This window comes from Limulus polyphemus, unplaced genomic scaffold, assembly GCF_000517525.1.
Source record: "Limulus polyphemus unplaced genomic scaffold, Limulus_polyphemus-2.1.2 Scaffold5460, whole genome shotgun sequence".
NCBI lineage: Eukaryota > Metazoa > Arthropoda > Merostomata > Xiphosura > Limulidae > Limulus > Limulus polyphemus.
Genome location: NW_013671070.1, coordinates 36,609 through 47,216, shown reverse-complemented (window position 1 = coordinate 47,216; position 10,608 = coordinate 36,609). Strand labels below are relative to the sequence as shown.

Here is a 10,608-nt window from a genome sequence, read left to right as displayed (position 1 = left end):
ATATATATATATATATATATATATAGTGGGAAGAGAATCACAGCAGTCATGTTAGTTTAACAAAAATTTACAAAATAGCAACTATTTTTGGCTTATAAAATTAATATAATTTGATTTAGTTTTCATTAATTTTTAAAATTTAAATCATTTTGTTGCAAAGATGTTTTGAAAAAATAAATTCGTCTTAGAATTTAAATTTTTTTACTACTGTTCAGATAGTTCCATTTTATATATATATATATCTAGTCAGTTTGAATTTGATCGATATTTATTAACAAATTTCTTTTGATAGTTTTTCCAATTGCAGTAGTCACAACTTCCAGCTACAAACTGTAAAAAACAGATTTACTGGTGATCTACGACCCAGCCTTTCATGATGAGGTCACCATTATCTTTTTCAGGCTGGGGTAATATCTTTGCTAACAGTATTCTTAGCTAAGATCATTTGAAATTGAACAAATATAGTTTCTTTTCCATATCATAATATATTCCTTCACTTATGTGAATTCTTTTAATAAACTTAACAAAATATTAAATAAATAACGATTTAAGACATTGGAATATTTTGCCATTGCTTACTGTACTCACTAAAATTAACTAATATCTTATCATACAAGAAGATTTCTGTAGCTTTCAAACCGATATAATTTAAATAAAAAACATTTTCGGTAACAAAAAGAACATCTAAAGAAACTATAAAAAAATTCCAGATCTGCAGTTTGTTTCTAAGTGTTGTAAAGATCCCATTAGATTCCACTGTTCATCCTTGCAAGAATTCCACTTTCCCTCAAGACCGTAAACTATTACTCATACCACTTTATTCACTCTACATTGATATAAGTGATATTTAAACTTTACCAGCAGCTATTTTGAAAGCTGGGCTTCATTAGTAATTGTACAGACCACATGCCGAGATGCCATAAATGGATGGAAACAAAGAGATGTAACATTAAAGCTTCAACAAAAAATCACATGAGAAATATGATATGGACAAATATATTATAAAAAAATGATAGTTTCTTAGTAAATATTAACTTATGTTTTAGGATCACCATAAAAATTCTAGAAAAACTAATAAATGCATTATTTACAAGCGAGACTCCTTGGAACTGTGCAGAAATGAAAGATGTAAAATTATTTTCATCTCTCTCTTTGTGAATTACACTAAATAAGTGTAGCAAAATGACAAAATTAAAATTACTGCTCTGACTTAAAAAGTTGTTTAAATAGAGTTAAAATTATCTTTACTCACATGTACGTGTTTGGTAGATTTGACCGATCTTGTAACTACCATAAAAATTAGGAAATAAATATAAATTATGCCTCTTGCATTCTAATTCCAAATAAAATGTCAATGTATTTTAATCTTTAATTTAACAAGCTGTTTAATATATGCATAAAAGAGTTAATTCCTTTGGGTAACATTTCAACTTACAAAATCAATGCTAATATAGTATCAACTTACCTGAACCACTGAATATTTGTGTGTGGCATAGATTCCAGGATATAATCCCATCTAGACGACCATTTGATACTGTTATCCTCCTATTATAGATGAAGAATACACAACTGTAAATCTACAAAACTATTCAAGTTAAAAACAATATGTCAATAAAATACAAGACAAACAGTTCTCTTCAAGAGCTATGACTACATAAAATCTATTTATAACTAAAACATTTTGTTACTTAATCATCTATACATCCTAAATTAAACAAAATTACCAAAGTTGACTTAACTCAAAGATTTAACTCTCCAAGTATGGGCTGGTCATTTTAAAAAAGCTTGAAAAGCTAGAAATCTGAATTAATCAAGTGTATCCTTACAAAATTTTGCAAGCTTTAGTAAACCTTACAAATCTGTTGTATACAAAAAAAAATTATAATTTTTAATTAAGTATTTACAGTAAATATTTTCTTGTAAGTTTTGAAAGCTTTCACTGATTCAACCTGAGCGCAAGGTGGTTTTTATTCTAAGAATAAAAATATATGATTTCATCTTACAGTTTTATTTCATTTCCTTAACTTCTAGAACCTCTTAGATGAATATCAAAAGTTTTCTGAGATAAAACTTTATATTTTATCTATTATTTTCTCTACCCTATCTTTAGCTAAATCATTAATGTACAGTGATATGAAATTTTAAAAATTCTGAAATAAAATGAACAATACCTTTTTCCTCTTCTTTGAATGAATGAATCATTTGTCACTATATCTTCAATTTCATTATCTTTAGAATTTCAACTGTTTATCTTTTCATATATATTTTAATTTTATGGTTTTACTGTCTGGTATGTACACTGTTCGGTTTCTTTCATGCCTGAAGACTGACATATCACATTAGCAGGTTTCCATACACTTATATACACATGTGTGCAGCTTTGGACTTCTGCATTCATAGTTAACTAAGCCTAATTTTTTTTCTAAGTTTTTGTCAACACAAAAACTAATTTACCTTTCAACTATGCATTTTAAAAACATAAATAAAACATAAATAATTCAAACAGAATGTCCAAAACAACTATAACTTAACTGGCTTTCTAACTAAGATATTTTGGGGTAAAAATCAAATTCATTAAATGGCGTAAGCACCAACTCAGATACCAACACACACCTAAAGAAATCCTCTACTAGTCTAATGCTCATTGGCATTAATTTGAAGAGATCCATTGAAGGCTTGGAGTTTAAAATAAGCTCTTTTTATTGGTTATCAACATGTATGTCAACTAAGAGCACATGGTTTTGAAAACTATCTTGAATGTTTAAATATAAATGGGTTTGTGTTGTAGGTTCAGAAAATTTCTCACTCCAGGGCGAAGTTAGCATGTTGAACAAGTACATTTGTCCTTGTAATTGTTTATTGATTGTATCAAGGATAAGTCAGACAGCACAGTTGCTATGATATTGAAGTTATACAAATTTAAGGAGGAGAATTCAAAACACAGACATGTCATGCAACACACATAAATGAAGTTTTAAAAGTTTTTAAAATATTTTATTTTGATATTAAACTCATAGATAATACAAAAATTTGAATTATAAATTACACTCTAATGCTAATTCTATTGACATCTGTTGATAATAAAGTTATTTAATTAAGTTTTGAATGCAACTCTTATGTTGTGACATGCACAGAAGAGCCAAGCCCATATTTAGAGGGTTAACCTTAAACAAGCAAAATTTAAGGATATGTTGAATCCTAACGTAAGAAAGTCTAAAATTTGCAAAGAAAAATAACTCAAGCAATATTTACATTATAAGTGACAGAGTAAGTGTAGTTTACAACTATAACGTCATCACTTTTCAATTTGCCAGGAATCCCCATGGGTTCAGTAGGAGGACTACATGCTTTTTCTTCTGTACCTTTATGATTTATACTAAAGAACAAACAAAAGGAAATCATAACATCAGATTACAGTTATACATTTTAACTACCAACATACACATATCTCATTTCATATTTTAATAAAAACTATATCTATTAAGAAATAATGATGATAGCTAATCAAAATTAGACATAAAACACAATTTTATGAAAAGAAAGTATAGATATTATATTCAACCAAAATATCAGTAAAACACTACATTCCTAGCTAATATTAAAAATTTTATAGAAATAATATACAAAGAAAAATATTAATAAATAATATCATTGCAATTCGGGTGTTATACAATTACACCTCACTATCAATTAAACACAAAAACAATAAAAACATGTCAAACAAGAAAGTAATGTATATCTTTCTTACATTTTATCTTAACTCTAAAAAAAAACAAGTAGTGTTGACTCAATCATCTGTTGTATGCTATATTTTAATGCATTGTGAAAAAAATATTTGATAAAATAGTTTGAAACTTCAGAATTACTTTATAAAGTTTGTTTGTTTTAGACCAAAGCCACACTGGGCTATCTGCTGTGTCCACTGCAGGGAATTGAACTCTGTATTTTAGCACTGCAAGTCTGTAGATTTGCAGTTGTCTCACTTGGGGACATACTTTATACAGAGTTTGTAGGTTCTTCAAATGAAATATTATGCAACATTTTTATGAATTTGAATAGATTTTTTGTGATATGTTTTATTTTTTAAAACAAAAATGTTCAGCTCTGTTATACATTTTAATTTCTGATTTTTATTTTCCTACATTCATTTAAAACTTTCCTGTAAAGTTTTTTTATAATGCATAAATTTTTACCATTGTTTTGATGCAAACAAATGCACGCAGTTTCACTGTGTTTACAGTTATTGACATACAATAAAAATAACTTTTTTACCAACCAAAATTATAAGCAATCGGACTATTATTAAGTCTTTAATCACAAGATGTCATTGAATATGTGTAATCCATTTTAAATCTTTTATATTAATTTATATATAAATTTTTACATTTTTTTTGTCAATTTTCATTGTTTACTCAAACAAATATTTAGGCAAATATAGACTCATGTAAACAAAGCAGCCTAATCAGTGAAATAAAACTTGATATGTAATATGGGTGAGTGCAAAATTATTTGATTAAGCCTACCTCATCTTGATACACAAAATAATATTTCTTTTCCTACCATACTTCAATACCCTAATCCAAATGAAGTATAAAATGACAAAAGCAAGCTTTACACAAGCTTTAAAAAAGGTTTTGTTCCCAAATACATTTTATTCTAGCAATATATCACCAAATTAAGCTTCTACCAACACATTGTTCAGTTTTACTGGTTTAAAATAACAGAAAAAAAAATTCATGACATGTTTAGATCAATAGCTTCTAAATACTAAAGCCAAAATATAGATAATTACATCATACTATGACAAATTAGCACTAGTTTTTTCAAAACTAATGACTTTCCCCAAAAGGAGCTACAACTGCCATATTATGTTCTAGAAAAATTCATGAAATTCACAACCACTAATGTTTCATTGGAAACACAACAAAATCAGCACAAAATGTGCAATTTTACTTTAATATATACAAAATTAAATAAATAAAACAATTCTATTTAATAAATTTCAAATCTGAAGTACTTTCCTTTTTTGATGTGTGGAAAAATAAGAATAAATTTATTTTCAATAGCTTTTTTAGTTCAATGGTGCAATCATGCCCTTGAGGCAGACTGCATTCCCTCTGGGCACGAAGTTAAATCCTATATGTTCTTCAATTATCAGCTAATCCTTAATTTAGTGACCAAATTGCCCTACAAATACCCCTTGTTAACTTGTTATAACATATCAGTAATATTTAGCAAAAAAATGTTAACCACTGAAAATATTAAGTACGAAAATTATAAAAGATATTTTGTAAAGACATTCATAAAAGACACTTATTAGTTCTAAACCTCAAAGTCTATTTTAAAACTGCTTGCATGGAATTTAGAACTTGGAGATGTGACATCACACTAGAAAAAAATGTAAATAGTTTAGCATTTACATATAATACTCTTATGTGTAGTTTTCAAATAGGAACGTTATTTTACTGTTAATTATAAGTTATTTTGAAGGTAGATTAATCTTGTATATTTTCAACTGAAAACCTACAACTATGTATCTCTTAAATAAAACAAATCTAAATTATGGCATAGATACTTTATACAGTTAATAGTCAACTGAGTTTATTTTAAAGTTTTGATATTATCATATCTAAAATGAGTTTTCTTTTATTACAGTTTCTATGTAAAATATTTGCAGAATTAATTATTTGCAAAACAGATAGCCTTAAAATTTAATTCTTCTTGAAGGTATACAAGTACAAAAATTATGAGAATCCTGCAAATTATATTGAAATTGCAAAGCCTACTTTGGCTATTTAAGGTGTGTGTGTATTTATTTTTTCAATACCTGTTTCTTTCATATTCATAAAACTAAACAGACACATACCTTGATAAAATTATACTTGCTGTGATCTAAGACTTGGCTTTAATTCCAATTCCATCAACCAAGATGACTTTTAGTAATTAAATTGTCTCCATCCTTGTATCATCCTGCCTTTACTCATGGTACAAATATGTTTATGTTAAAGCATATTTACATGTCACTGTAGCAATGCTTCAACACCCCTGGCAAAATGACTACGAAAGTTTCACAGAATGTGGGCTGGTAAAATATCTGATTTTCATACATTATTGTAGTTTTTTTTGTTTTTCAGTTTGTGATTTAAAGCTCAAGGTGAATTATTGATTCTTAAAAAACTCAATAGGCTAGTTTCATTTGATGAAGTTAGAATAAAATAATTATTCAAATGGATAGAAAATTTTTCTATGATCTCTATAGTGAAAAAAATGGATTTCTCTAAGCAATTAAAATTTTGATAACGACACTCATCTTATGAACTTCAAAGGCAAAACAGTCATTTTATTCTCTCTGTAACCTGAAAATAATTCAGCAATAATTATTGTGTTCTACCACAGCAAGTACTTTAACCACTTACCTTTTTGGTATAACTTTCACAGATATGATGCGGCCTCCATTATCTCCGAAGTCCACACCCCAGGTTTCTCCACTTCCGCTGTGGTAAGTTATGATGATGTCCACATGATTGAAAAGGTAATATGTATCAGGTTGATTGAAAGCAGTCTGGTTATACAAAGAACAAAACCATATATACCATGTTATATTTTCTCCCAATTTTACTGATGTACCAAAAAAAGGATTAATGACTCTTATTTGAAACTGCTGATATTTTCTTTACATTAAAGACTTATAAAAAAGGCATTTACATTTCTTGCATAATATAGAACAACTTAAGCAAAATATTGCTAATTAACTGATTCAAACTATGTAAATAGCTTAGTGAAATTGTAGGAACACAGAATTGTTACATGTAGTAATACATTCTAAAGCACTCATTGCTCTTTTACATTCTCAGTGAAAATACTAAATCAAGTTGTACAAGAAATTCATGGAAATATGATTTAGTATTCAAAACATTTTTTCAGTTGTTAAGTCTCAGAGATTCTATTGTTAAACATCATTTTAAAAAACAAAAAAATACCTTATTTTACCTAAGTTTATTTTATTGATGATCAGACTATTTTATATATCTCACAGTTTTAACTTGAAATTCACTGATATAATTATTTTGATACCTTACTTTACCCGAGTTTACTTTATTGATGATCAGACTATTTTATATATCTCACATTTTTAACTTGAAATTCATTGATATAATTATTTTGATACCTTACTTTACCTGAGTTTACTTTATTGATGATCAGACTATTTTATATATCTCACAGTTTTAACTTGAAATTCATTGATATAATTATTTTGATACCTTACTTTACCCGAGTTTATTTTATTGATGATCAGACTATTTTATATATCTCACAGTTTTAACTTGAAATTCATTGATATAATTATTTTGATACCTTACTTTACCCGAGTTTACTTTATTGATGATCAGACTATTTTATATATCTCACATTTTTAACTTGAAATTCATTGATATAATTATTTTGATACTTTATTTTACTGAGTGAAGCAGTTGACTTCATACTGTGAATCATACAAACACAGTATAAAGATTTACCAATGAGCAACAACTTCATCTTTCAATATAGCTACCTTTTCATATGTTGTAGCATGATATTTTGCCAACAATATTACTGGTCAAGTCCACTTTATATCTAATAATACAGACAGATTGTACTTGCTAAACTTAAATATCCTTACCTGATATTTTGTCTTATATGTAGAAGAAATTCCTGTAGTTTTTAAGTGATCATAATACAACATAAAAACATTATCAGGAGTGAAAATAACATCATCAGAAAATAAAAAAAATCTTAGGTATCTTCACTAGTTATGAAGCATTTCAAAGTTTTGTCTTGAGGTTGTATTAATACTAGTAAATGTACTTAACCTCAACATTTTCATATGAGTAACGAATTTTTACACAGAATATATCCTTTGATTGGGAGGAATAAACAATCTTAAAGGAAGTACAAAAGAATTAAAAAATAAACATCTAGAAATATAATTTAATAACAGAAATGAAAATTTGAACCTTTTTTTATTTTCACTTATGAGAAAAAAACAAACTTGAAAGTTGAATACCAAGTGTGTACTCAGAGTAAACTTACCCTTCAATCTGGAATATACATTAAAGAATATTACAATATTTTAGAGCTTAGTTAAGATCATATCATATTTGTATGTGTACAAACACGTACACACACATATTTCATTATTACAGAATACATAACATTATCAAGTGTAGCAATGTACTCCAGTCAAAATATTCTTTCTTTCCCATCATACAAATAGTAATATTATGAATATGACTCACATTAATGACACATGCATCTTTGGAAGTTCCATCTGCTTTCACATAGCAGCCCATAGGAAAACCAGTTGAACAATACTTCTGGTCTCCCTCTACGTTGTAGCACCAAGTCACTGGCATGTTGTCAACAATCCTGTTAAGATTTATAGGGGGAAATTTGAATCTTTGTCAAAATTTTATGAATACAGAAAGATAAGTGAAATTTTACTCTTGTAATAGAAAACATCAAGAAGTTTTAACAGACTCAATAATTTGACTCAAAGTAGTGATTGCACACATTTTGGACTTACTGTGTTTATGCTGAATGGTAAAGCTGTATTCAACATCAGATTAATTTTCTAAACAAGTAAGGATATTCATAAATTACTTACTTAAGTCTTATAATCTTGAAAAATGCATTACTATGTCCAATAAATACACATCTTCCATCTAGATACATAAATTTGAGCAGTTACTCATTTCTGCCAACTTTTACCTCTTAAAAAACCTTTTAGCTGTAGCATAGAGGCTCATAAAATGGCCCCGAGTTTTTTGTATTTTTTTTCAAGTACAAACTTTTACCTCATAGCTCCACCATTGCTTAAATGATTTCAGATCTAATTAACATTTTGGATCCAGGAGATCAAACCCTTTTTATTAATGTATCTGACCACACCCAAGGTCTCATAGCTTAATTTACTCTAATCCGTCCTAAAATAATTTCAATTTGAGGGTAGGGTGGTAGAGAACCTGAGGAGTAATAAAATTGATTCAGGTATATGTGCATCCAACATCTGGTATTGCTGGCTCACAAAAATATAGCTGATAAAAAGGAAAAAAAAAAGGTCTCGCAGATTAGCTTACTCTAATCCTGCCTAAATGAATTTCAAGTGCCACAGCTATTTAAGATTCCCTCTTGTCATATACTTGTATCCACTTTCAAACAAAGGTTTTTATAAAAAGTGGAATTTTCCCCAATAGTTTGGTTTCCTTAGGCACAAAAAGCTACCCAATGGATAATTTGTGCTTTGCACACTATGGGTATCAAAACCCTAAATTTTGGCACTGTAAGCTGCAGATTTACCACTGAGCCACTGAATTTCAATGTTATTACAATGTACAATTATACTGTAAATTTTATTTTTCTGATAATGTATGCAACTCCAAAGCTTGCTTTTTTTATGTATATAATCTTGTCTAGCTTAGAACTGAGAGTATTTTGTTAGAACAATAAGAAAGGTCTCAATTTGCTAATGTAAAACTCACTTTGACATAAGCTACCATATTACTGAATAAGCTAATATAACATTTTTCTATTATATTCTTTCATGTTTCTCCACAGGTTTTAAGTAAAGAAATTAGTTGAAAATCCTGCCTATGCCAATTATACAATAATTTCTCCTGCTCATAATCCATTCAAAATTATAATTTTTGTCATATCTGTTACCAAAGTATCTATTTGACTTCCTTTGTTACAAGTACAGGAATTAACAACAATTTACTATAATTTGGCATCCTTTAATGAAGTTCAGTAACGAAAGCATTACAACGAAGAAATGGACATCATTTCTTAAATAATAATGATAAAGCTAATAAATCAAAAATATTCAATGACAATTATGTTCTTGTGACACTAAGCTCCTCAGTCTGAATTAACTGTATAAATATATTAATACTATTTCAAGAAAACTGATCTAGAGGAATATGTATCTTTCATTCAACTAGAAAGACACGTTCATAAAAAATAAATTAACATAATATCAGCAACTTTGTACCTTTTCTGCCAACCTTGAGTGTTGAGTCAAGGTTTTATCTATTGAATTATTACTTCCGTATAACTCAAATATTTGCAGAGATATAAATCTTTCATTGTAATAATTTTAACTCTTTCAACACACGCTCGGTCACTAGGACCGACCTTGTAACCATTTTGTGCTTGTTATAGTTTTTATGCTATAACTTTTAAATTAGTAAGCATATGTTAATGAAATTTGGCAGATTATCAGTAAACATTACAATGTTTTCATACACAAAATATATATATATATTTTTTATTAAGTCTTAAGGTTTGTAAAGTAATGTTTTTCTCATGCTTTTTTTTTCTTTTCGCATATTCCCTTTCCAACACATAAAGTAATTTTCATTTTAAGATTAAAAATACTTTTATACATCAGTAAATTTTCAAATTCCACATACAAAATCTTTATAATGTCAAGATAGTTTTCAAATGTTTCTTAAGAAAAAAATTTATATTTTATCTGTTAGTCTAACTAACAAATCTATGTACGGGTTTCGTAGATTTGACTGATCTTGTAACTACCATAAAAAATTAAGAAATAAATATAAATTATGCCTC

At 27.8% G+C, this 10,608-nt stretch overlaps 1 protein-coding gene across 1 annotated transcript in view; it reads right to left on the bottom strand.

Moving 5' to 3' along the window:
* LOC106472604 (transmembrane 9 superfamily member 2-like) overlaps positions 1-10,608 on the bottom strand; it is a 36,156-nt gene that overhangs the window by 14,685 nt on the left and 10,863 nt on the right. The window contains exons 5-8 of the mRNA XM_013933257.2: positions 8,277-8,406; positions 6,417-6,562; positions 3,253-3,376; positions 1,466-1,545 (exon numbers count right to left, since the gene is read on the bottom strand). Of these exons, the coding sequence (XP_013788711.1) occupies positions 1,466-1,545; positions 3,253-3,376; positions 6,417-6,562; positions 8,277-8,406 (480 nt within the window). The remainder of the gene's footprint in view (positions 1-1,465; positions 1,546-3,252; positions 3,377-6,416; positions 6,563-8,276; positions 8,407-10,608) is intronic.